The sequence below is a fragment of the Myxine glutinosa genome, chromosome 5 (assembly GCF_964187855.1).
Source record: "Myxine glutinosa chromosome 5, kmMyxGlut1.1, whole genome shotgun sequence".
NCBI classification, from domain to species: domain Eukaryota; kingdom Metazoa; phylum Chordata; class Myxini; order Myxiniformes; family Myxinidae; genus Myxine; species Myxine glutinosa.
In genome coordinates, this window is record NC_136265.1 from 186,275,880 (window position 1) to 186,301,240 (window position 25,361).

A 25,361-nucleotide genomic window follows, 5' to 3' on the forward strand; every position below is an offset into this window, starting at 1 on the left:
TTTCAGTAGTATCGTTTTCGTAATAGTAATAATAATAATATAGTAAATACTAGTACCCGACTGCAAAGCCACAATAAGCCAGCGAAGCCAAAGCCTCTTGCCACTATTTTACCCATCACTATCTACGGCATCAGTAGGTTAGGTAGTTGGTAGTAGGTAGGTGTAGTCGGTACCGTACCTAGTTCAAAATGACACCATTTGCATTCTGGATGAGATTAAAATTTATAAAATTTCCTTCTTGATTAATTCGGTGAATTCCGTCTCAACTTCGGATATTTCTGGCCATGAAAAACTATCCCCGACGGCCACGAGATTTCTAAAAAATAATTATTCGTCAATTTTAGAATATTTGACGCCGTTTTCAGCGTCCGAAACGCGTAATAAGCTTTTTTGAAATATTTTTCAAATGCTCGAATCTCATTGGTTCTAGTGTTTGGTGACGATTTTCGTTGAAGATAACGAGGTTGGTCTTAAAGTATTTTAATTACACATTAGAGGTGCATCAGATTGTGAATCAAACAAAGATGGGTGAAACAAACTCCTAATGAACCTTTTCTCAATTTTCTTTATGCATACTTCCGCATCCGGACGATGCCGGCCTCCATTGCGTGATTTGGTTTTAGAAATATTTTTTCAAATGCTCGAATCTCATTGGTTCCGGTGTTTGGTGACGATTTTCGTTGAAGATAACCAGGCCCGTGCGGGCCGAGGTTGGTCTCAAAGTATTTTAATTACAAATTAGAGGTGCATAAGATTGTGAATCAAACAAAGACGGGTGAAACAAACTCCTATTGGACTTTTTCTCAATTTTTTTATGCAAACTTCCGCATCCGGACGATGGCGGCCTCCATGGAGTGATTTGGTTTTAGAAATATTTTTTCAAATGCTCGAATCTCATTGGTTCCGGTTATTGGTGACGATTTTCGTTGAAGATAACCAGGCCCGTGCGGGCTTAAAGTATTTTAATTACAAATTAGAGGTGCATAAGATTGTGAATCAAACAAAGACGGGTGAAACAAACTCCTATTGAACCTTTTTCAATTTGTTATGCATACTTCCGCATCCGCAAGATGGCGGCCTCCATTGAGCGATTTGGTGCGTCACAGCTTCGGAATTCTCAAGCCAAGGGATCCAGCATAATCTGGTTTTCAACATAATACGTACGCGTTTATTCACAACACCGGCTTCGCCGGCTATTACCATGACACCTTAATCCCAATGTCGTGAATTCAAAGTTAATGGAATGAAGCGGTGTATGGTACTAACAACCGCAGAAGTAAGGAATTTGCCTCGGTTTTTTGACAGCATCTTATTAACCCAAACTTGTGGGGTATATAGATCACAGTAGATCTTCCCTCAGTTCTGTTCGTAAAACTTACCTCACGGATGTTGGGATACCTCCAAATTTCTTTGTTTATTGTTATAGACAGCATTAGCGACTATTAAAAAAGCTAATCATGTGTGTTTGTGGTTTATAATATTTTACAAGTTAGGCTGTTAGACATTCGGTCGTTTTTTTAGTGGGAATGTGTCATTGTTTCAAAGTCAGCTGGTGCGGCTCAATATAAATAAAACAAAGATGGCGGACCTTGCCGCAGCTCGATTCCAAAATTCCCGGCGTTGATCATACCGTGACATAATAATTATTCGTGTTGGCCAAATTATATTCCAACCTTGGTTCTTGACAAGTGACGGGTATCCAGCACTGAGCCAGAGCTTATGGGAGAAGGTTTCAAATTACATCGAAGCTTCCTGTCTGTGGGTGGATTCATGCCATTCCAGGTGCACGAATGTGGGCGATTGCAATGGAATTGAAACTTTTTCACCTGGTGCTTTCATTTTTCACACCAACTGGTTATGAGTGCTTCCAGTCGTGCACATTATCCTCAGATGAATCTCGCAGCAAAGGGTTCCATTACGCACAAATCGATTTGAAGCGATGCCATGTGCTTTAGAATTGTGAGTCTGCAAGGTATACCATTGATTAAGGTAGTTGATCAAGTCCAGAAAGAGATTATGGACCCTTATTGTTTTACATACTCCCAGGTACAGCACGTTGTTCTAATAGCATCATTGCATTACCATGTTATCAAATAACTATGTCGGCCTACTCTTTTGTAATCAAATAGAGGACTGTCAATGAACAAAAAAAGGAAAACTTTCACAAAAACATTGGTTTAGCAAAGAGGGAATGTTAGAAAGCACCAGGTAATGGGAATGTAAATGTTAGAAAGCACCAGGTAATGGGAATGTAAATGTTAGAGGGATGGTTAGAAAGCACCAGGTAATGGGAATGTAAATGTTAGAGGGAATGTTAGATGGCTAAGAGGGAATGTTATATGGCACCAGGTAATGGGAATGTAAATGTTAGAGGGAATGTTAGATGGCACCAGGTAATGGGAATGTAAATGTTAGAGGGAAGGTTAGAAAGCACCAGGTAATGGGAATGTAAATGTTAGAGGGAATGTTAGATGGCTAAGAGGGAATGTTATATGGCACCAGGTAATGGGAATGTAAATGTTAGAGGGAATGTTATATGGCACCAGGTAATGGGAATGTAAATGTTAGAGGGAATGTTATATGGCACCAGGTAATGGGAATGTAAATGTTAGAGGGAATGTTATATGGCACCAGGTAATGGGAATGTAAATGTTAGAGGGAATGTTATATGGCACCAGGTAATGGGAATGTAAATGTTAGAGGGAAGGTTAGAAAGCACCAGGTAATGGGAATGTAAATGTTAGAGGGAATGTTAGATGGCTAAGAGGGAATGTTAGAAAGCACCAGGTAATGGGAATGTAAATGTTAGAGGGAATGTTATAAAGCACCAGGTAATGGGAATGTAAATGTTAGAGGGAATGTTATATGGCACCAGGTAATGGGAATGTAAATGTTAGAGGGAATGTTAGAAAGCACCAGGTAATGGGAATGTAAATGTTAGAGGGAATGTTATATGGCACCAGGTAATGGGAATGTAAATGTTAGAGGGAATGTTAGAAAGCACCAGCTAATGGGAATGTAAATGTTAGAGGGAATGTTAGATGGCACCAGATAATGGGAATGTAAATGTTAGAGGGAATGTTAGATGGCACCAGGTAATGGGAATGTAAATGTTAGAGGGAATGTTAGAAAGCACCAGCTAATGGGAATGTAAATGTTAGAGGGAATGTTATATGGCACCAGGTAATGGGAATGTAAATGTTAGAGGGAATGTTAGAAAGCACCAGCTAATGGGAATGTAAATGTTAGAGGGAATGTTAGATGGCACCAGGTAATGGGAATGTAAATGTTAGAGGGAATGTTAGATGGCACCAGGTAATGGGAATGTAAATGTTAGAGGGAATGTTAGAAAGCACCAGCTAATGGGAATGTAAATGTTAGAGGGAATGTTATATGGCACCAGGTAATGGGAATGTAAATGTTAGAGGGAATGTTAGAAAGCACCAGGTAATGGGAATGTAAATGTTAGAGGGAATGTTAGAAAGCACCAGGTAATGGGAATGTAAATGTTAGAGGGAATGTTATATGGCACCAGGTAATGGGAATGTAAATGTTAGAGGGAATGTTAGAAAGCACCAGGTAATGGGAATGTAAATGTTAGAGGGAATGTTATATGGCACCAGGTAATGGGAATGTAAATGTTAGAGGGAATGTTAGATGGCACCAGGTAATGGGAATGTAAATGTTAGAGGGAATGTTAGATGGCTAAGAGGGAATGTTAGATGCAGACATTTTTGGTGGCTTGCTGAACTTCCACTGCCTTTGTTTTTAGTTTGTACAACTCACCTTTCCATTCTTCTCTTCCTATTTTTCCTCTGCAAGAGCGAGGCTCATGGAAGAGCAAGATTGGATTCATCGTGAGGTAGCGTGGGCAACAATTTGGCACAAGTAGCAAGGGAATGAACGAACAGGGAAGGAAGAGAGTGCGTTAGGAGGGATTAACGAGGGATGACATGAGGTACGTTTGTGCACATACCTGGGAGAGAAGAATGGTCTCTGGAAGGTTGTTCCATAGATGGGAAAATTGAGGAATTGAAGGAGTTGAGATGTGCAGTCAATGCTGACTTGTGTAGGCCTACTTTTGCTTCATTCTTGTTTGAAAATGCACCGTTTCCTAGGCTGCGAAGAATGAAGCACCACAACCCTACTTCGGGGGTAGCGCGTATTTTTCAGATGATAAAGTTTCCATCTCTGTCACTATTCCTCCTTCATTGCTTATTATCTGTTTATGTATTCAACAACTTGACTACTAACTTATTCCCAACCACTGATGTATCTACCAGGGAATATAGACGATCTTGGGTGTGGGTGGAAAAAATGCACACGTGCACCGAGTCTACACCAACAGTAATTCAATTTTCAAAAATGATTTGAATTGTTCTTGTGTGGTTGTGCAACGAATTACCTTCACCACAATTATTGAGCCCTGATTTTGTTTCTCTGCTTCTTTATTTTACAACTCACGTGCTGATTGATCGGTGTATTTCCTGCTTTCTTGATGCCTTCTAAGCACTGGCATTTCCTGCAGGAACAAGGAAAGGTGGTTGTGGTGTTCAACGTGGGTACAGAAGACATTTCTGTTAAAGAGGACAGCCTACCTGTCAATGATGGCAAGTACCATCTGGTGCGCTTCAACCGCAATGGTGGCAATGCCACGTTGCAGATCGACGACCTACCCATCCGTGAGCGGTATCCACCAGGTAGGGTTTGGAAAACCCGAGGCTTCTGTCTATTTCAAACCTCAATCTTTCCTTTCCTCTCACCAGTTCATGTCCACACTTCCGTTCCTGTCTCTATGATCTTGTTTAATCTACATGGTCTACCTGTTTCCCCCTCCTCGCTTCATCGATCATTTCCATACACTCTTCTTCGCCTTCATATTCTCTTCTCTCAACCTGTTTACATGACTTGTTTTTAATTGTTATGGCTTTTTCTACCTGGTATTGATCGAGGTTGCATGTCATTTGGTTTTCTCTTTGACTTGTTCTCATGATGATGTTCAAAAGATGATGGGAATGGAGCCTGTGATTGATGCTGGGAAGAGGAACAGGTTGAGATGGTTTGGTCATGTGTTGAGGAAGGATGAAACTGACTGGTTGAGAAGAGTGATGGAAATGAATGTAGAAGGAAGTAGAGGATGGGGAAGACCGAGAAAGACCTGGCTAAAGATGGTGGAAGAAGAAATGCGGGCAAGGGGGTTAACAAGGAGAGATGCAGAAAATAGGGCAAAATGGAGAAGATTGTCATGGGGACCGCAAGGCTAACCCCCGGTCTAGCAGGGAAAATGGCCTTTAAAATGCATGTTGTTGTTGTTTTGACTTGTTCTCATATGTTGGGATTTTGTTGTTGTGCAGTTCTTGTTTTCGGATTTTTCTTTGAGGCTTTCTGGCAGGCCTTGGTTTGTATGCACCATTTTTACATCCGCCACCGGAAGTGGATGTAGGTTATGTATTTACCCCTTTTTGTCGGTGATGTTTTCACCCTTATCTGTCTTTGTTTGTCTCTCTGTGAGCAGGGTATCTCAAAAGGTTATGGATGGATTCGCACAAAATTTGGTGGACAGTTTGGGTGTGTCACAAGAATGAAATTATCAGATTTTGATGAAGATGTGGATCCGGATTCGAATATGAGAATTTTTAAAGTGATGCTTCACCATTGAGTTACAGGACTAAAAGTGATACATAGCACGATATCTCAAAAACTTATGGACTTGTTCAGACAAAACCTGGTGGACAGGTTGTGTGTGTTACAGGGACGAATTGATTCCATTTTGGGTTTTTTTTTGAATACTGAATCGAGGCTCGTGAAAGAGCTAACATTTACTTCACAAACAAATCAACCAGACAAACAAAATATACAAAAAGAGGGAGCGGAAGACAAGATGGGGAGAGAAGGGGAAGCACACAAACACAACATTTGAGAGCAGGGAGATGTGTGGAAGGGAGAGGGCTTGGGGGGTGGAAGCGTGGGAAGGGGGGGGGGGGGGTGGAGGGAGAAGTATAAAACACAAGGACACCAAGGACTTCCAGGACAGAAGTTGGTATTTCAAAAAAGTGGAATTGGGGTGAAATTAGCGGGGGTAGAAAAGATCAAGGTTTTGGATGGGGGAGGATAAGAGATGGTGGTGAACAGCTGTTTTAAAGACCTGGAGGGTGGAGTGGGATTGAAGAGAGTGAGGGAGTTTGTTCCAGAGGCGGGAGAAAAGAGGAATGAAGGAGTGAAGGTGAGCAGAGAGTCTTGATTTTGGCAGTTTAACCATAAGAGGGTTGCAGGCAGATCTTGTGCGACCTGTAGGAATATTTTCGGGACAGAGCCCAGAGAGAGCTGGGGTGGGGGGGGGGCAAGGCCAGAGAGGAGTCGGTAGAAGACGGAAAGACCACCAACCTGCCTGCGGTGAGTGAGTGAGAGGCCCTTGGAGTTAGCTTCATCGCGGGAGATTCCAATGATTCTGAATGCTTTGGTTTCAACAGCGTGAAGACGAGCTAGGTGTGAGGCAGGAGCACCAGCCCAGAGGGGTGAGCAGTACTCCATTGAGCTGCGGATGAAAGCCTTGTATGTGGTGAGGAGCTCAGGTGTGCCAAGGAAGGACTTCGCACGACGGAGGATGCCCAGTCGGCGACTGGCTTTGGAGGTCAGATTTGAAATGTGGTTTTCCCAGGAAAGATCATGGCAGATAGTGAGACCCAAAAGCTTGAGTGACAGAACTTCTTGGAGAGGATTATTCAGAAAGTGGATGGGAGGGTTGTCCAGTCGGTCTTTTCGGAGAGACATCGTAAGAGTGTGAGATTTGTCAGGATTGAAAGACATGTTCCACTTGTTTGCCCAGTCTTTGATTTTGTCCAGGTCTGCAGAGAGTGAGGAGGCTGCAGACTGCCGACCTGAGTGATGAAGAATGGAGCGACAGAGAGTAGAGTCATCAGCAAAGAGATAGAGGATTTTCAAGAGAGTCAGAGAGATCATTGATGAAGACCAGAAAAAAGCACAGGGCCCAGAACACTGCCTTGGGGAACTCCAGCCTGAACAGGAAGAGGAGATGAGAGAAACCCATTCAGGGCCACACGTTGACTACGACGAGAGAGGAAGTCCACCAGCCATGCGTGGAGATTTCCATGGATAACAAAAGAGGAGAGTTTGGTGAGCAGAGCGGGGTGCCAGACCGTATCGAAGGCACGTGATATGTCAAGGGAGACAGCTCTAATTTCTGTTTGGCATTGAGGACCTCCATCCATTGTTGAGAAAGCAGAAGCAGCATGTCCAGAGTAGAGTGTCCAGGTCTGAAACCAAATTGATGATCAGAGATCAAGCCATTGGAGAAGAGGAAAGATTTCATATCTGAAGCAATGATGACTTTGCTGATAATTGGGAGAAGGCTGATTGGTCTGTAGTTGCTGGGATCTGTTTTTGCACCTTTTTTGTGCAAAGCGGTTGGGAGAAGTTCAGATGTTCAAGTTCAGATGCAGATCCGGCCTATCAGTGAGATACAAGATGTAAACTGTTCAGCCTGGTGAACGTATGCGCTCCGCTGATTGCTGTTTTACAGTCGTCGCCAAAAATATTGGCACCCTTGCACGTTTTCCAAATAACTCAACATTTTCTCGAAAAATAAGTTGAAATTGATGAAAGTATTTTGTCTCCACAATTTTTTATTTCACTGTTAATATTACAGAACCTTTGTTTTTGATTCAGAACTTAATATATCATTTCAAATCATAAAATAAAAATAAATGGCTTTGACAAAATTGTTGACACTCCAGACTTAATATTTGGTAGCACGGCCAATGGACAAAATAACTGCAGTAAAGCGCTTCCTATAGCCATGAATGAGCTTCCTACACCTCTCTACTGGCAGTTTGGCCCACTCTCCTTGTGCAAACCGCTCCAGTTCTCCCAGATTTGAAGGGTGCCTTCTCCCAACTGCTGTTTTCAGATCTCCCCACAGGTGTTCAATGGGATTTAGATCTGGAGTCACTGCTGGTCACTTCAGAACAATCCAGCGTTTTGTCTTGAACCATTCCTGGGTACTTTTTGAAGTGTGTTTGGGGTCATTGTCCTGCTACAAGACCCATGACCCTCAAAGGAGACCCAGCTTTCTGACACTGGGTTGAACATTGTGCTCCAAAATCCCTTGGTAATCTCCTGATTTCATGATGCCATGCACACATTCAAGGCATCCAATGCCAGAGGCAGCACAGCAACCCCAAAACATCACTGAACGTCCTCCATGTTTGACTGTAGGGAAGGTGTTCTTTTCTTTGAAGGCTTGAATCTGTTTGGCAGTTGATCGAGGTGCTTTCTCCACCATTCGAACAATCCTTCGCTGCAATCTTTTCTACCCCGCAAATTCACCCCAGATCCACTTTTTTTGAAATTCCAACTTCTTTCCTGGAAGTCCTTGCAGTGTCCATATGTTTTATACCTCTCCCACCGCCCCCCAAGCCCTCTCCCACCTCCCCCCAAGCCCTCTCCCTCCCACAGATCTCTCGATGTCTCTGCTCTCAAATGTTGTGTTTGTGTCCTTCCCCCTCTCTCCCCATCTTGTCTACCGCTGCCCTTATTATATGTTTTATGTGTCGGTTTGACTTTTTGTGTGATTAATGTTGGCTCTTTCACGAGCCTCGATCCTGTATACAAAAAAATTAAAATAAATAAAGAAATCATCTTCGATCAAGTTTTCTCTTGCGGCCACATCCACGGAGGTTGGTTACAGTGCCATGGGCCTTAAACTTCCTGATAACATTATGTACGTTGGATACAGGAACATCAAATTATCTGGAGTTGGACTTGTAGCCTTGAGATTGTCCATGCTTGGCTACAATCTTGTGTTTGACATCCTCAGACAATTCTCTGGTTTTCTTTCTTTTCTCCATGCTCATTGCAATCCACACAGTGACACAAAACAGCACAAATGACTCCTTTTCTCCATTCAAACTGGTTGAATGAGTGATTTTTATATTGCAGGCACCTGCAACTCACCACAGGTGAGTTCAATTCCAAAGTAAAGGAGAATCACCTGCTTGAAATCAAATTATTTCTCACAACTTCCAAAAGGCGCCAATAATATTATCCGGGTCATTTTAGGATTTCTGTGTTGAATGAGCTAAGATTTGATAATTTTTCAGCTTTTTGTGTTTTCTTCCACTGCAAACAAAAGACATACATTTGTGGATGCCAAAATTATTTTTTTATTTCAAAAATTTTCTGGAAGAAATGGTGCATTATTTGAAAAAAGTGCAAAAGTGCCAATATTTTTAGCCACTGCTGTAGTTTCCTTTGTGCTAGGGCTTGTTCCAGGCCATTCGATCTTTTTTTTGTTCTTTTCCAGGCCTCGGTTTGGGATCCGTCCTTTTTTGCTTTTTGCTTGATGCCAGGCCTTGTTCTGGGATTATGCCTTATTTTCTCTGTGCCAGGCCTTGTTGTGGGATTTTTGTGGGATTTAGCCTTCTTTCCCCTTTGTAACAAGACTTGGGTTTGGCTTCAGCATTTATTACTTTGTTTCAGGCCTTACACAATTAGGAGACACAAGAAATGTTGCAATAGCAGGTTGCCATTTTTCTAATCATGCCTGCACTTTTTCAACACTACCGCCTTTAGAGGCCATTTTTCCCCGCAGAGCGGGGGTTGGCCTTTTTATGGGCATCGTGGTCCCCTTTTTGATTATGGGCATCGTGGTCCCCTTTTTGAAGCAATGTTTTACAGCCAGATGCCCTTCCAACCAACAACCCTGTTCTTCGCCTCTTGCTACACACAGGGAATTACCAGTGAGCTGGGACTCCATTTGCCGACCTCGGAAGGATGACAGGCTGAGTCAACCCCCCTGGCATTAATTCAGGGATCTACCGGGATTACGAACCCAGGATCCTAGGATCCCAAGCCGGCACCCTAGCCGCTAAGCCAACACCAGGCTTATCAACACTACATTCATTCAATTTATACTTCATTGACTTATTTAATTGCAGGTATTTTTTTTTTATTTACATGTTTTTATTGCTATCAGAGAGTGCACTGGTACTCTTCATGTTGGGACGGTGCGGAATAAAATGTTGGTCCCACCGCTCCATACAAAACTAAAGTTGGAGCATCTTCTCCAAAAACAATCACTTGAATGCTACATATGAGAGCCTACCTGGTCTGTTCAGGTGACCGTCTAAGCAGAGATCACTTTTCAGTCCTCCAGACCATGGCAAAAGCAAAAAAAACCAAAAAAAACCCCTAGATTGCTCAAAACCAGAGAGTTCTCATTCATCATAATCATAATAATCATCATCTCCTGAAGCCTGGTGTTGGCTTAGCGGTTCGGGTGCCGGCTTGGGATACCTAGGATCCTGGGTTCGGAATCCTGGTCGATCGCTGAATTAACGCCAGGGGGGTTGACTCAGCCTGTCATCCTTCCGAGGTCGGCAAATCGAGTACCAGCTTGCTGGGATGAATGATCACGGTGTGTACCCCGATTTAGAATAGGTACACCGTATCCCTGCGCATCCTAAGAGGCGATCAAGGGTTGGCGTCAGGAAGGGCATCCGGCCATAAAAACATTGCCTCAAACAGGGGACCATGATTGTCATGGGGCCCGCAAGGCCAACCCCCGCTTGAGCGGGGAAAATGGCCTTAAAACGATCATTCATTCATTCATTCATTTCCAGATGGCGTAATTTCCGAGCTGCCTCTCTCAATGGCAATCCTTTGCTATCGTAATTTTAATAGCTTAAAGGGATTCCCCGAAAGTACTGGTACTCAAAACTGCATTTCTTTGTAACGGAATAGGAAGGGAAGAGAGGGGCGGGAGGAACTACGACTGTCAATCAGCTGGACGTGGGCGGGACCACTAGACACATTTGCCCCAGGGCCAATCAGACCTATGTGGGTGTGGTTAATGGTGGAATATTATCAGGAAGTCGGTGACAGCAATAACCCACACATATTTCTATAAAGTATGTACTATTTCGAATGTTAAATCGTCTATAAAGTATGTACAGTACCATTACAATGTAAGTACGTCTATAAAGTTTGTACAACAACATTTGTAAATCAGTACTAGGACTAGGGTACTAGAATACTAGAATAATCAGTACTAGAATCTATGTGTGTATTTGTAAAAAAAAAAGTAAAAAAAAAAAGTTAAGAATCAAGTAATAAAAACATTTTTTTTAATGCAAAAAGTATGTAAACAAGGTAGGGATGATCACAATAAATGATCATGTGAAATCATCGCTGCATCTTTCTTTGAATAATTAATGTACCTCTAGAAAAGACAGTCATATGAACCACACACACACACACACACACACACACACACACACACACACACACACACACACACACACAAAGAAGGTGGACACGGTACTTTGAGACCTGGTAAATCTCCGTTCCATCTCCTAAAACCCACCCATGTGTCGAGATGGCTGGCAAAAACAACAACAACATTATACGTGCACGCAATCATACATATACACACACATACACACAAGGGTGGATGCTTTGAGACCTTCGAGGGCTCTGTTCCACCTTCTGAAACTCGCGTGTGGAAAAAAACAACCAATCACATGCACACGCACATATACATATGCACATACACACACACACACACACACACACACACACACACACACACACACACACACAGGCACATACACACACACACACACACACACACACGCACACATACACACACACACACACACACACACACACACACACACACCTGTATCTTTTCTAGATAAACCATCATTCAAAGAAAGATGTAGGTGTGGCGGACACGAAAGCTCACTGGCGTGATGGCATCATTCCGCGCACCAAGTGGGCGGCGGCCACGCCCTAGGGGTAGGCGTGACCTTGGGATATACACCGGGCGCGCAGCCCGGAGCACTCCAGTGCTTCAGTAGGGCTCTTTCAATAAAGACTCTTTTGACTTACCGCGTTGTCCGCTTCTTCCTTGGCAAGCAAGTAGCGCGCATAGCACCGCGCTTCATTGGTGACCCCGATGTTGGATCAGCCGTCGCTGACCAACCGAATACGCCATCGCAATGGCAACCAACGTGGTTACGATCAAACTCCCGAGTTCTGGGAGGCTCAGGCTGAAGTATGATTCCTGCAGGCAGAAGCCCAGTTCCGACTTCGAGGCATCACGGTGGACGAGACCATGTACTGCCACGTGGTCGCCTCCCTCGGGCCCGGCACGGCCGCCCACGTCGTGTCTGTCCTGAGGAACCCACCGGCCGACGGCAGGTACGAGGCGATCAAGCGTCTCCTCCTCGCCACGTTCGGCCTCACGGTGGACGCACGGGCCGACCGCCTCCTGGACCTCCCCAAGCTCGGTGACACACAGCCGTCGGTCCGAATGGACCATATGCTGTCGCGGCTGGGCGGCGAAACCCCAGATTTTCTATTCCGAGCGCTATTTCGACGCCAGCTGCCGGCACGAGTACGCCTCACGTTGGCCGGTTCCGCGATAACGGAACCCCGAGCTCTCGCTGCCGAGGCCGACAAGTTCTTCGCGGCTTTGGACACACAGGCGAGTTTTGGCGTGGCCGTCGCGCATCCCGAGGCTGATGAACACCTCATGGCTGATGCTGATGCACACCTCGCGGTCGCCGCCACGCCCCGCCCACCACCGCCGCCGTGGCGAAAACCGCGGCCTCTGCGGCCCCCGCCGCCTCCGCCGCCAACCTGGTGTTTTTTTCCACGCCCAGTTCGGCCACGAGGCTCGGCAGTGTCGCCCGCCCTGCTCATTCGGCAAGTCGGGAAACTCCCGGGCCGGCGCTCGGTAGCGTCCCTGAGCGCCGGCCGGTCAAACAGCCTACTGTTCATCAAGGACACCTTGTCCGGGTGCCATTACCTGTGCGACACAGGAGCGCAGATGAGCGTCGTCCCTGCCGGTACGTCGGACAAGCACACCGCGGGCCGGGGCCCCACGCTGCTTGCCGCCAACGGTACGTCCATACGCACATACGGAAAACGTTGCCTCTCCCTGCGGTTCGGAGGGCAAGTTTTCCGGTGGTCGTTCGTCACTGCCGACGTGCCCATGGCATTGCTCGGCGTGGACTTCCTGTGTGCTGACAGGCTGTTGGTCGACATCAAGCACAGACGCCTAATCCAGGCTGAAACGTTCAGCTCGCTCACTTGCGTGCTGCCCAGCTCGTCGAGCAGCTCCCCGAGCGGCTCACCGAGCGGCTCGCCGAGTGGCTTGCTGAACGGTTCGGTGCCGGCGAGGTCGATCTGTACGCTTCCGGCGGCGGACGAGTTCGCCCGCCTCATCGCCAGCTTCCCGGCCCTCACGCGGCCCACCTTCTCGGCGGGGGCCGTCAAGCACGGGGTGGAACATCACATCCCCACCGCCGGGCCACCGGTCTACGCACGGGCACGCCGCCTCGAGCCGACGAAGCTCGCGGTAGCTAAAGCGGAGTTTGCTTCGCTGGAGCGGCTCGGCATCGTGCGGCGCTCTGAGAGTGCTTGGGCGTCGCCGCTCCACATCGTGCCAAAGCCCGGCAGGGGGATGGCGACCGTGTGGGGACTACCGGCGCCTCAACGACGCCACCACCCCCGACCGCTACCCCGTCCCCCACATTCAGGACTTCTCCACCCGGTTGGCGGGCATGTCCTTCTTTTCGAAGGTGGACCTCATACGCGGCTACCATCAGGGCCCCGTCAGGCCGGAGGACATCCCGAAGACGGCCGTCATCATGCCATTCGGACTTTTCGAATTTCTTCGGATGCCCTTCGGGTTGAAAAATGCGGCTCAGGCGTTCCAGCGACTAATGGACAGCATCTTGCGCGACTTGGATTTCATGTACGTCTACCTGGGCGACATCCTCATCACCAGCGCTTCCCGCGAAGAGCACCTCCACCATCTCCGCACGCTCTTCGAACGCCTGGGCCAGCATGACCTCATCGTGAACCCCACCAAGTGCCGGTTCGGCATGGCCGACATCGACTTTTTGGGGCACTGCGTCACCAGGCACGGGGCCGTCCCCCTACCGGCCAAGGTGGAGGCGGTGAAGGGGTTTCCGCGCCCCCGCACGATCAAGGGGCTCCAGGAGTTCCTGGGCATGGTAAACTTTTACCATCGGTTCCTGCCCCGCATCACCCAGCTCCTGCGCCCCCTGCACGAGGCCCTCCGAGGGAAGCCGGGCAAAGGTGACGTTACCTGGACCGAGCAGATGGAAGCGGCGTTCGCGGGCGCGAAGCTCGCCGTGGCTAACGCCACCATGCTCGCGCACCCGGCGCCCGATGCACCGATCGCCCTCACCACCGACGCCTCGGACTACGCGGTGGATGCGGTGCACGAGCAATGGGTGCGTGGTGCCTGGCAACCGCTGGCTTTCTTCAGCCGGCAGCTTTGCCCGCCCGAACGCCGTTATAGTACCTTCGACCGCGAGTTGCTCGGGCTTCACCTGGCGGTCAGGCACTTCCGCCATCTGCTCGAGGGCCGTGCGTTCACGGCCTTCGTCGACCACAAGCCACTGGTCTTCGCGATGGGCAAGGTCACCGAGCCGTGGTCGGCCCGGCAGCAGCGTCACCTCTCGGCCGTGTCCGAATATACGACGGACATCCGGCACGTCGCGGGGAAGGACAACCCGGTGGCGGATTGCCTTTCCCGGTCCGTCGCCCACGCAGTCCACCTCGGCATCAACTATGCCTGGATGGCGGCGGACCAGGCCGCTGACCCCAGCGTCCAGGCCTTGCGGACCGCCGTCACGGGCCTCCGCGTCACGGAGGTGCCGTTCGACGGTGCGGCCCTCTTGTGCGACGTCTCCCTCGGGCGGCCTCGCCCCATCGTGCCCGCGGGCTGGCAGCGCCGGATTTTTGATGCCATCCACGGCCTGTCCCACCCGGGCACGAAGGCCTCCCAGAGGTTGGTCGCCGACAAGTTTGTCTGGCATGGCCTCCGGAAGGCCATCCGCGGCTGGACCAGGACGTGCCTCGCGTGCCAGCGCGCGAAGGTGCACCGACACACCCAGGCCCCATTGGCCCCGTTTACGGTGCCGGAACGTAGTTTCGACCACGTTCACATGGACCTGGTGGGACCTCTGCCCCCCTTGCGGGGTTTCACCCATGTCCTCACAATGGTGGACCGCACCACCCGGTGGCCGGAGGCCGTGCCTTTGGCGGCGATGACGGCGGCGGACGTCGCGCAGGCGTTCATCGCCACCTGGGTCGCCCGGTTCTCCGCCCCCTCGGACATCTCATCCGACCGCGGCCCCCAGTTCACCTCGAAGCTCTGGGGGGCGGTCGTGCGGGGGCTCGGGGTCCAGCTGCACCGAACCACGGTCTACCACCCCCAGGCCAACGGCCTGTGCGAGCGGTTCCATCGCTCGTTGAAGGCCGCGCTCCGAGCCACCCTCAGCGACGGCGGCTGGGTCGACAGGCTCCCCTGGGTCCTGCTGGTCCTCCGGACGGCGCCCAAGGACGACCTGCACGCATCCACGGCGGAGTTGGTCTTCGGACAACCGCTGCGGGTGCCGGGCGAGTTCCTCCCCGACCCCACGGCACCATGGTCCGCGGCGCAGGAGCGCTCCGCGCTGCAGGAGACCGCCCGGACGTTCGCCCCGGTGCCGACGGCGCACCACGGGCACCCACCTACGCACGTCGCCCCAGAGCTTCGCACCGCGGAGTACGTCTTCGTCCGGCACGACGCCCACCGGACACCACTGCGGCCCCCGTACGACGGGCCTTTCCATGTGCTGGAGACCGGGGTGAAACATTTCACCTTGGACATCGGCGGTACTCCCGACCGCGTCTCAGTGGATCGCCTCAAGCCGGCCCACCTCGACATGGACCACCCACCGCCGGTGGCTCAGCGCCCGCATCGGGGCCGCCCCCCTGCGGGCGGACCCCTAGCACCGCCCAGCCCCGCCAGCACGCCGCCCCCCTGTCCTGCACCCATTCCGGGTGCAGCCGGAGGCATCCCAGCTGCCATCCCTGCACCCCGGACGCCGCCAGTCGCCAGAGGGCGCTTCGGCCGGGTCATCCGTTTGCCCCGCAAACTGGCCCTCCAGGTGCGCGGGAATTCTGGGGGGGCGCGTGTGGCGGACACGAAAGCTCACTGGCGTGATGGCATCATTCCGCGCACCAAGTGGGCGGCGGCCACGCCCGAGGGGTAGGCGTGGCCTCGGGATATACACCGGGCGCGCAGCCCGGAGCACTCCAGTGCTACAGTAGGGCTCTTTCAATGAAGACTCTTTTGACTTACCGCGTTGTCCGCTTACTCCTTGGCAAGCAAGTAGCGCGCGTAGCACCGCGCTTCAAGATGTAGGGATGGTTTCACTTGCTCATTCAATGTGACCATCCCTTCCTTGTTTACATAATTTTGCGAGTAACATCCCTACATCCTTTTGCATTTTAAAAATTGTTTTTATTGCTTGTATTTTTTATTAAATGTGGGGTAATTTATGAAGCTGATGGTTGTAGGGTGAAGAATGAGCAAGCATTGACAGTGAGTTCATTCAACGTATGATCAGACCGCCCCATGGACATCACAGTCACAACATAAGTATACAATCACCCAACCACACCTAAAGGTATCTTCCACTCGTGCCGTTATCCACATGCCCCTCTATAATTCAATACTTACAGTAATCTATCTAATCCCAGTTTACGCCTATCTACCATTTCCACAGCCACTACCTTACCAGGCAGACCATTCATGCATTCACTACTTTCAGAATGAAAGGCCCACACCATACCTAAGGACCATCTCCGCTTCTCTTTATTCTCAGTCTGTGGCCCCTGATCCTGTCATTGTCGATTCTGCTGAAAAACTCTTGTGCGCATATTTTGTCTTCAACATCTCCATCAGATCCCCTCCTGATTGTGTTGTTATTTAATTCCGTCGTTTTTGCTTTGTGCCAGGCCTTGTCCTGGAGATTGCCCATTTTTTGGCTTTGTTCCAAGCCTTGTTATGTAATTAGCCTTCTTTGCCTGGTGCCAGGCCTTGTTTTGTGATTTAGTCTTCTTTGCTCCGTGTCGTGCTTTCCTTTGGGATGTATAACTTTTGTCTACGTTCCAGGCCTCGTCCTAGTACACATAATGAGAAAAGACCTCTTACGACTGCGGGAGGTGATTACACACCAGATTTTACAGCAGCTTTCGAAACATGGCCTTTCGCAAAAAGCACAGTTTGTACCGTGTGTGCCCGGACATTCAGTGACAGGAGCTTCAGTCTGATTACTCACAACTCACAAGTCAAAGTCATTCCGATAAATCATTGTCTGGTCGAGCTCATTACTCGCAGAACCGTACAAAAAGTCTTGTGTAAAGTGAACGTTGATGTCTCATAACAGGTCACGCACCCGAATGCCTATCTTTCCTTTGCACTCATTTGTTGCTGTGGCAACTTCGGTGGCGATTGATGAGCAATCTCCGTGGTTGCTGTTGTAAATATCATGAATTTTAATTACCAAATGCATTTTATTACCAGAAGTATTTGAACAGTAAATTAACTATTCAGTGTTATTGTATCACAAATGTTTCTTAAATTTTAAGAAGGTTTGGATCTGCTTTGCCAACAACCACAGGTTTAATTCTGTCCCGTACGCTTTGTGAAATTGCTGCTAGATATCAGGTATAATGTTTGGTCATTCCTCTTCAGAGTAAGTGGACATTTGGTGGTGGATTGCGTTCTAATGACTCTGGTCACCAGGCGGCATTGAACGTTGTCCCAGAGTGGTTTGACTAGGCCATCCCCTGCAAAGCAGGCGATGGTTTTGTGTGTGTGTGTGTGTGACCCCCTCCCCCCCCCCCCCCGTGTGTGTGTGTGTGTGTGTGACCCACTCCCCCCCTCCCCCGTGTGTGTGACCCACTCCCCCGCATGTCTGTGTGTGTGTGACCCACTCCCCCCCCCCCCCCCGTGTGTATGTGTGTGTGTGTGTGTGTGACCCACTCCCCCCCTCCCCCGTGTGTGTGACCCACTCCCCCGCATGTCTGTGTGTGTGTGACCCACTCCCCCCCCCCCGTGTGTGTGTGTGACCCACCCCCCCCCCGTTTGTGTGTGTGTGTGACCCACTCCCCCCCCCCCCCCCCCGTGTGTGTGTGTGACCCACTCCCCCGTGTATCTGTGTGTGTGGGTGTGTGTGACCCACTCCCCCCTACCTCGTGTGTGTGTGTGTGTGTGTGTGACCCACTCCCCCCCCCCCCCCACATGTGTGTGTGTGTGTGTGACCCACTCCCACCCCCCCCCCCCACCCCCATGTGTGTGTGTGTGTGACCCACTCCCCTGTGTGTGTGTTTGTGTGTGTGTGTGACCCACTCCCCACCCCTTCCCCCCCCCCCCCGCCCACCCTGTGTGTGTGTGACCCACTCCCGTGTGTGTGTGTGTGTGTGTGTGTGTGTGTGTGTGTGACCCACTCCCCTGTGTGTGTGTTTGTGTGTGTGTGTGTGTGTGTGTGTGTGACCCACTCCCCACCCCTTCCCCCCCCCCTCACCCACCCACCCTGTGTGTGTGTGACCCACTCCCATGTGTGTGTGTGTGTGTGTGTGTGTGCGTGTGTAATAATAATAATAATGTGAAAGTGGGAAGGCGGAGGAAACCGGTCATCACTATAAAGTATCCCTGCCAGCAGTTATAAAGTGGCAGTTCTAGTTTATTTATTTTTTTACTATTATTATTATTAGTAGTAGTAGTATTCATCAATGTATAATGTGGAAGGATTAAGAATGTGAATTACATAAGGAAAAGACACAGACAAATGGGCCAGGGCGATAATGAGCTTCCTCGACACCCAATCCAATTGTTTCCATCTGGGGTTACAAAACACTTAATTAACATTCATTCTGTAATAGCTAATTAATAATTACATCTTCATAAACACCTAAATCATTACTCTAACGCTATGTTTGCAAATGAAGAAGCCCGTGTGGTTCAATGGTAGAACAATTTACAACAGAACCAAAAGGCAGAGGTTTGAAGATATATTATGTGCATACACCTCCATATTCCTGAAACACTCTGGGAAAGTGTAAAGCAATTGACCATGATTCGTTTAAATCAACACCTGGGCAATTCCATGGTTACTCACATTACAATACATTACATTAACGCATGTATATATGTATATGTAATGTGAGTAACCGTGGAATTGCCCACCTGCTTTTATCATTTCACTTCACATGCAATATCTTGCACATTACAAGGGATACGAGCTCACTTGTACACAAGTATGACTGCATGGTGTTAACAGGTGTTAACGGATAGTCACCATGGTGTTTGACGCAGGAAAGTTCGTCCCTATATTTTCACTGTTAACATTCAATTTCGTGTTCAGGACACCCCAAGGCTTAAAAAAAACCTTGGGTGGTAGGTTGGTGGGGGGGGGGGGGGGGTGCACCAGGGGTCTAGGTAGCCCATGGCCTAAGTGTGAAATCATCATGGTCGAAACATGTTTGACAATGCTTGAAACATGTTTGAAACATGTTCATACATGTCTGACTCATGTTTCGACCATGAGGACTTCACAGGGGTATGTACCATCAATGACATTATTTAGGGAAAAAATATTTCTAAAGTCTTTGTAAGTCATTAAAATTGACCAAAATGACAAATTTATATGTTGAGTGTGTATGAGTTTATAGATGACTCAGATGCAAAATATTTTTTGGATGAATGATTTAGACCATTTCTAACAACAATCCAATAGAGCATCAAAATCCAGATAAATAAGTGCTTTTTTTGCATTTTTGGACCACCCTAATGCACTGTGTGTGACCCACTCCACACCCCTGCAAATTGCCATGTGGCCATCCACCCATATGTAGGTGAAAATTTGTGTGTGTGTGTGTGTGTGCGTGTGTGTGTGTGTGTGTGTGTGTGTGTGCGTGTGTGTGTGTGTGTACATACACGTGTGCTTGCACCCTTGTACATTTGTCTTTGCTTTCCTGTTTGTTTGAAGTTCTTGAATTTGAAAACCTTTGGATTTTTTTTTCTTCTTAAATATCACGTACATGTGTGACTTGATCCAAAATGGTGGAAACGTATCTTTTGCTAATTTTGTGTTCAACTCATGATTCAGTTTGTTTTAGTCGCTCGTAATCTCATGGCATGCGGATGTGAAAAGGCAGACTCAGGCCCTCCCATTTTCCTCCGCATCCTTGTTCTTTTCTTTTGAGGATGATGTTTCAAGGGCCAAGTTGCGATGCTTTCAGGTTGAAGCTTTGGCACATTTTCAGGGGTTTCTGTGTAATATGTTCATGCCAAGGTCTCTTTCAAGGATGTTCACTGAACCCTGCTACTGTCACTCGTTTGTTGTGATATTACCTGCTATCTTTCAGTTTCTCCACCAGCTTGTTCCTTGTCACTCCATTTGTTGCAGTGTAATGTTAATTTCTTACAGTTTCCAAGTTTTCTTTGTGTCATCATTTGGTCCTGGCACTTGATACCACCTTTCATTTCTGATTCAGAGCACACCTCAGTCATTAAACAAGAATTGATAATGTGAACCAATCTCTCTTTGAATAGTGTGTGTGTGTGTGTGTGTGTGTGTGTGTGTGTGTGTGTGTGTGTGTGTGTGTGTGTGTGTGTGTGTGTGTGTGTGTGTGTGTGTGTGTTCGATATAAATTTGTCTTTTCTAGGAGAAACAATTATTCAAAGAAAGATGCAGCGATGGTTTCACATTATCCAAAACTGCAAATGGGATTGTGACCAAACTTGGCACAAATTATATTTTGTATGTTGTAACTCAAGTTGGTTCACAGCATTTTTAAAAATCGTTGTCTTAAGGGGGTTTATGGGAAGGGGGTGGGGGTTCAAAGTGGGTCCAGGTTTTAACCCCCAAAATAGGTATTTGCTTTCTTCTCTGAAACTACACACATGATTTCGATGAAACTTGATCACAACCTTCATCACCCATTATGTACCAAAGTCTGTTCACGGCATTAAGAAAATCGGGGCCGAAGGGGTTGCATGGGGGGGTCAAAGTGGGCCCAGGTTTAACCCCCTCCCTTCCCCCCCCCCCCCCACAAGAAATAGGTATTTGATTTCTTCTCTTAAACTATGCACACCATTTTGATGAAACTTGACCACAACATATACACTACATGGCCAAAAGTATGCGGACACCCCTTCTAATTAGTGGATCCGGTTGTTTCAGCCACACCCATTGCTGACAGGTATATACAGTCACGTGAAAAAGTAAGTACACCCCATGTAAAGTTTTGACTTTTTCAACATATTTCAACATACAGCTATTTCATCTTCATTTCAACAATATTGACAGATAAAGGTGATATAATATAACAAATATCATGAAACATTTACATTTTGTAGTCCATTGTATAATTTAAATAAACATAAATGCAAATTTCGCATGTGGAAAAAGTAAGTACACCCTTGGCTCTAATAGGTGGTATTGCCCCCTTTGGCAGAAACAACCTCAAGTAGGCGTTTCTTATAACTGTCTACCAGTCTCTGACATCGACCGGGAGAAATTTTTGCCCACTCCTCCATGCAGAATTCTTTCAGCTGTGCGATGTTTGAGGGGTTTCTTGCATGCACAGCTCGTTTCAAATCCCCCACAACATCTCGATAGGATTAAGATCCGGGCTTTGACTTGGCCATTCCAGAACCCTCCATTTCTTTCTTTTCAACCATTCCTTGGTGGATTTACTGGTATGTTTAGGGTCATTGTCATGTTGCAAGGTCCACCCTCGGTTGAGCTTCAACTTTCCGACAGATGGCCTCACATTATCCTCAAGCATCCTCTGGTACAATGAAGAATTCATAGTGGATTCTGTGATGGTGAGCTGCCCAGGCCCTGATGCAGCAAAGCTGCCCCAAACCATAATATTTCCACCACCATGCTTTACAGTTGGTATCAGGTTCTTGTGGTCAAATGCTGTCTTTGGTTTTCGCCAAACATGTCTTCTGGTACTGTGGCCAAATAGCTCTACCTTTGACTCATCTGTCCAGAGCACATTGTTCCAGAAGTGCTGGTCTTTGCCGAGGTGTTCATTGGCAAACTTTAGTCTTGCCCTGATGTTCTTTCTGGACAGCAAAGGTTTCCTCCTGGCACACCTCCCATGTAGATCAAATTTGTGCAGCCTCTTTCTAATGGTAGATTCGTGCACTTTGACATCAACAGTGGCAAGAGCTACCTGTAGGTCCCGTGATAACATTCTGGGGTTATTAGAGACTTCTTTCAGCATCTTGCGGTCTGCTCTCAGGCTGAACTTGCTGGGGCGGCCTGGCTTGAACAAGTTGGCAGTTGTTTGGAATCTTCCCCAATTGTAGATTATCTTCCGGACAGTCGAATGATTGATTTCAAATTGTTTGGAGATCTTTTTCAATCCTCTCCCAGACTCGTAGGCATCTATAACCTTCTTTCTGAAGGCCTCAGAGAGCTCTTTTGATCTAGGCATGGTGACGCTGCACACTTCAACAACAAAGAGCAAACCAAACTAAATGTCTGAGGTTTAAATAAGACAGGTTCCTCCAAGATCGTCTCTAACGATGTTCTAATCATTTGCACCTGAGCTGGTGCACCTGATTCTAATTTTAGGTATTTGAAGTAGTGATAAATGTAGGGGTGTACTTACTTTTTCCACATACGAAATTTGCATTTATGTTTATTTAAATTATACAATGGACTACAAAATGTAAATGTTTCATGATATTTGTTATATTATATCGCCTTTATCTATCAATATTGTTGAAATGAAGATCAAATAGCTGTATGTTGAAATTTGTTGAAAAAGTCAAAACTTTACATGGGGTGTACTTACTTTTTCACGTGACTGTATAATCAAGCACACAGCCATGCAATCTCCACAGACAAACATTGGCAGGAGAACGGGTGATTACATTTTACAAATGGTAAAACGTACCCAATCTGAATGTCCCGCTGTCTTCTTTATTTTCGATCAAACGGCTAAATAAAAGTGACCATTTGTTTTTTTTAAGTTTTTTGTTTTTCATAAAAGAAAGTTCCTTAAAAAGTTATAAAAGAGTGAAATGGTGGGGATGGGTGGGGCCCCGAGGTTGTTTACCTCGGGGCCCGGGCTGGCTCTTGACACTCCTGCATGAAGGACTTGGACAAAAAACGTACCCAGTCTGAATGTTGCTGTATCCAGTCAATGGTGAAACTGCAAATAGGGAATCCGCGAATGTCACGGATGGAAACCCTTACGTCATTTCCTCATTCTTCTTTAAAATCAATATCTCTATATTTTCATTCCAAACAGCATCATTCCAATCACAAATCAATACTATAATATTAATATATCAAAATATATAATGTTAAACCATGATTGTATTGAGATATTTTCAAACGAGCGTACCGTCGTCATCTGTTCACTTCCAGATTTGGGAGCTAGGTCTGTCAATCACATTTAAAAATCATAATTGTATTTCTGAAATCTCCTTACCCCGTTTACAATACCTGCTGGGACTCCAAAACATTCCACAGAAGGTTATTATATTTCCTTTTAGTAAAATATGCAACTGTAATAGTTACTAAACACTGTCCCCTTGTCATGTGACCAGAACCTCAGCTCTGATTGGTGGATGTTTGTGAGGTACATACATGCAGACACTGGACGGACAGACAAACGTTGTTCCAGATGGCATTGCCGTACAGGCTACACCGTAAAAATCTCAATGAAATCCATTTTAAATTCAGGCTGTAAAATAACAAAATGTGAAAACGTCAAGGGGTGTGAATACTTTCTGAAGACAATGTAAATTGCAATTTTGGTGACGTTGTTCGCAACCATTTCATTGTCCCCCGTCGCACAGGGGAGCGAAAGGGGGACTATGGTTTTCCCCTCCGTCCGTCCGTCCATCCGTCCGTCCGTGCGTGCGTGTGTGCGTGCGGGCTTGCGTGTTTGCGTGCGGGCGTGCGTGCGTGCGGGCGTGCGTGTGTGTGTGCGTGCATGCATAAGCGAAGGACCGCATTCGAATTTGGTGTGTGGGTGCAACCCACGTCAAAATCCAAGATGGCCGCCGCCATGTATGTCTGATGCCATGTATGTCTGAACCTTGTGAGATGAATATCTTGATAAATAAGCGAAGTACCAACTTCTAATCTGGTGTGTGGGTGTACCTAGGCATAAGGAAGAACGCGATTGAAAATTGGGTCGCCACGTCAAAATCCAAGATGGCCGCCGCCATGTATGTCTGAACCTTGTGAGATGAATATCTTGAAAAATAAGCGAAGTACCAACGTCTAATCTGGTGTGTGGGTGTATCTAGGCATAAGGAAGAACGGCATTGAAAATTGGGTCGCCACGTCCAAATCCAAGATGGCCGCCACCATATATATGTCTGAACCTTGTGAGCGAAATATCTCGAAAAATAAGCGAAGTACCAACGTCTAATCTGGTGTGTGGGTGTATCTCGGCACTAGGAAGAACGCTGTTTAAAATTGGGTCGCCACGTCAAAATCCAAGATGGCCGCCGCCATGTATGTCTGAACCTTGTGAGATGAATATCTTGAAAAATAAGCGAAGTACCAACTTCTAATTTGGTGTGTGGGTGTATCTCGGCATAAGGAAGAACGCTCGTGAAAATTGGGGCGCCACGTCAAAATCCAAGATGGCCGCCACCATTTATATGTCTGAACCTTGTGAGCGAAATATCTTGAAAAATAAGCGAAGTACCAACTTCTAATCTGGTGTGTGGGTGTATCTCGGCATAAGGAAGAACGCTATTGTAAATTGGGTCGCCACGTCAAACTCCAAGATGGCCGCCACCATATATGTGTCTGAACCTTGTGAGTGAAATATCTTGGAAAATAAGCAAAGTACCAACTTCTAATCTGGTGTTTGGGTGTATCTAGGCACGAGGAAGAACGCTATTGAAAATTGGGTCGCCACGTCAAAATCCAAGATGGCCGCCGCCATGTATGTCTGAACCTTGTGAGCGAAATATCATATCATAGCATGTTTTCTGCGTCTTCCACTTTGTCAACTCACATCACTTCACCGACGGGCTACCTAGGCGTAACGCTAGTTTCAAGATACACTACTCACAATAAGTTAGGGATATTGTGGGTGTGAGTTTATTTTTTTTATAGGGGTTAGGGTTATGGTATTGAAATCAAGAATGCTGTGTTTTTTCACACTCATTAATAACCATAGAATTAGGACCAACAACTTTTTACAACATAATTAATACACAAAATCAACCACACCGAAGAACCTGCCAATATCCCTAACTTATTGTGAGTAGTGTATGTGGGTTCATCGGTGAATTTATGGCCAAACATAGATCCATTCAACTAGTACTCCATCATGCCTGGCCAAACATAGTAAGTATCAAAATTAATTATGGGGAATGGCTTCCCTTCCAATTAGCTTCCAGTTGTTCAGTCAAAAAGGTTAATATATTTGAAAATGAATATGCAGAAAAATTACAGTGCTCGGAAGGCCTTGGTTGA

General features: G+C 47.2%; 1 protein-coding gene across 11 annotated transcripts in view; it reads left to right on the forward strand.

The window, feature by feature from the left end:
• LOC137413498 (neurexin-1-like) overlaps positions 1-25,361 on the forward strand; it is a 1,626,023-nt gene that overhangs the window by 1,369,278 nt on the left and 231,384 nt on the right. For all 11 annotated transcript variants that reach the window (XM_078779254.1, XM_078779246.1, XM_078779249.1 and 8 more), the window contains one exon: positions 4,529-4,700. In XM_078779254.1, coding sequence (XP_078635380.1) covers positions 4,529-4,700 — 172 coding nt within the window. The remainder of the gene's footprint in view (positions 1-4,528; positions 4,701-25,361) is intronic.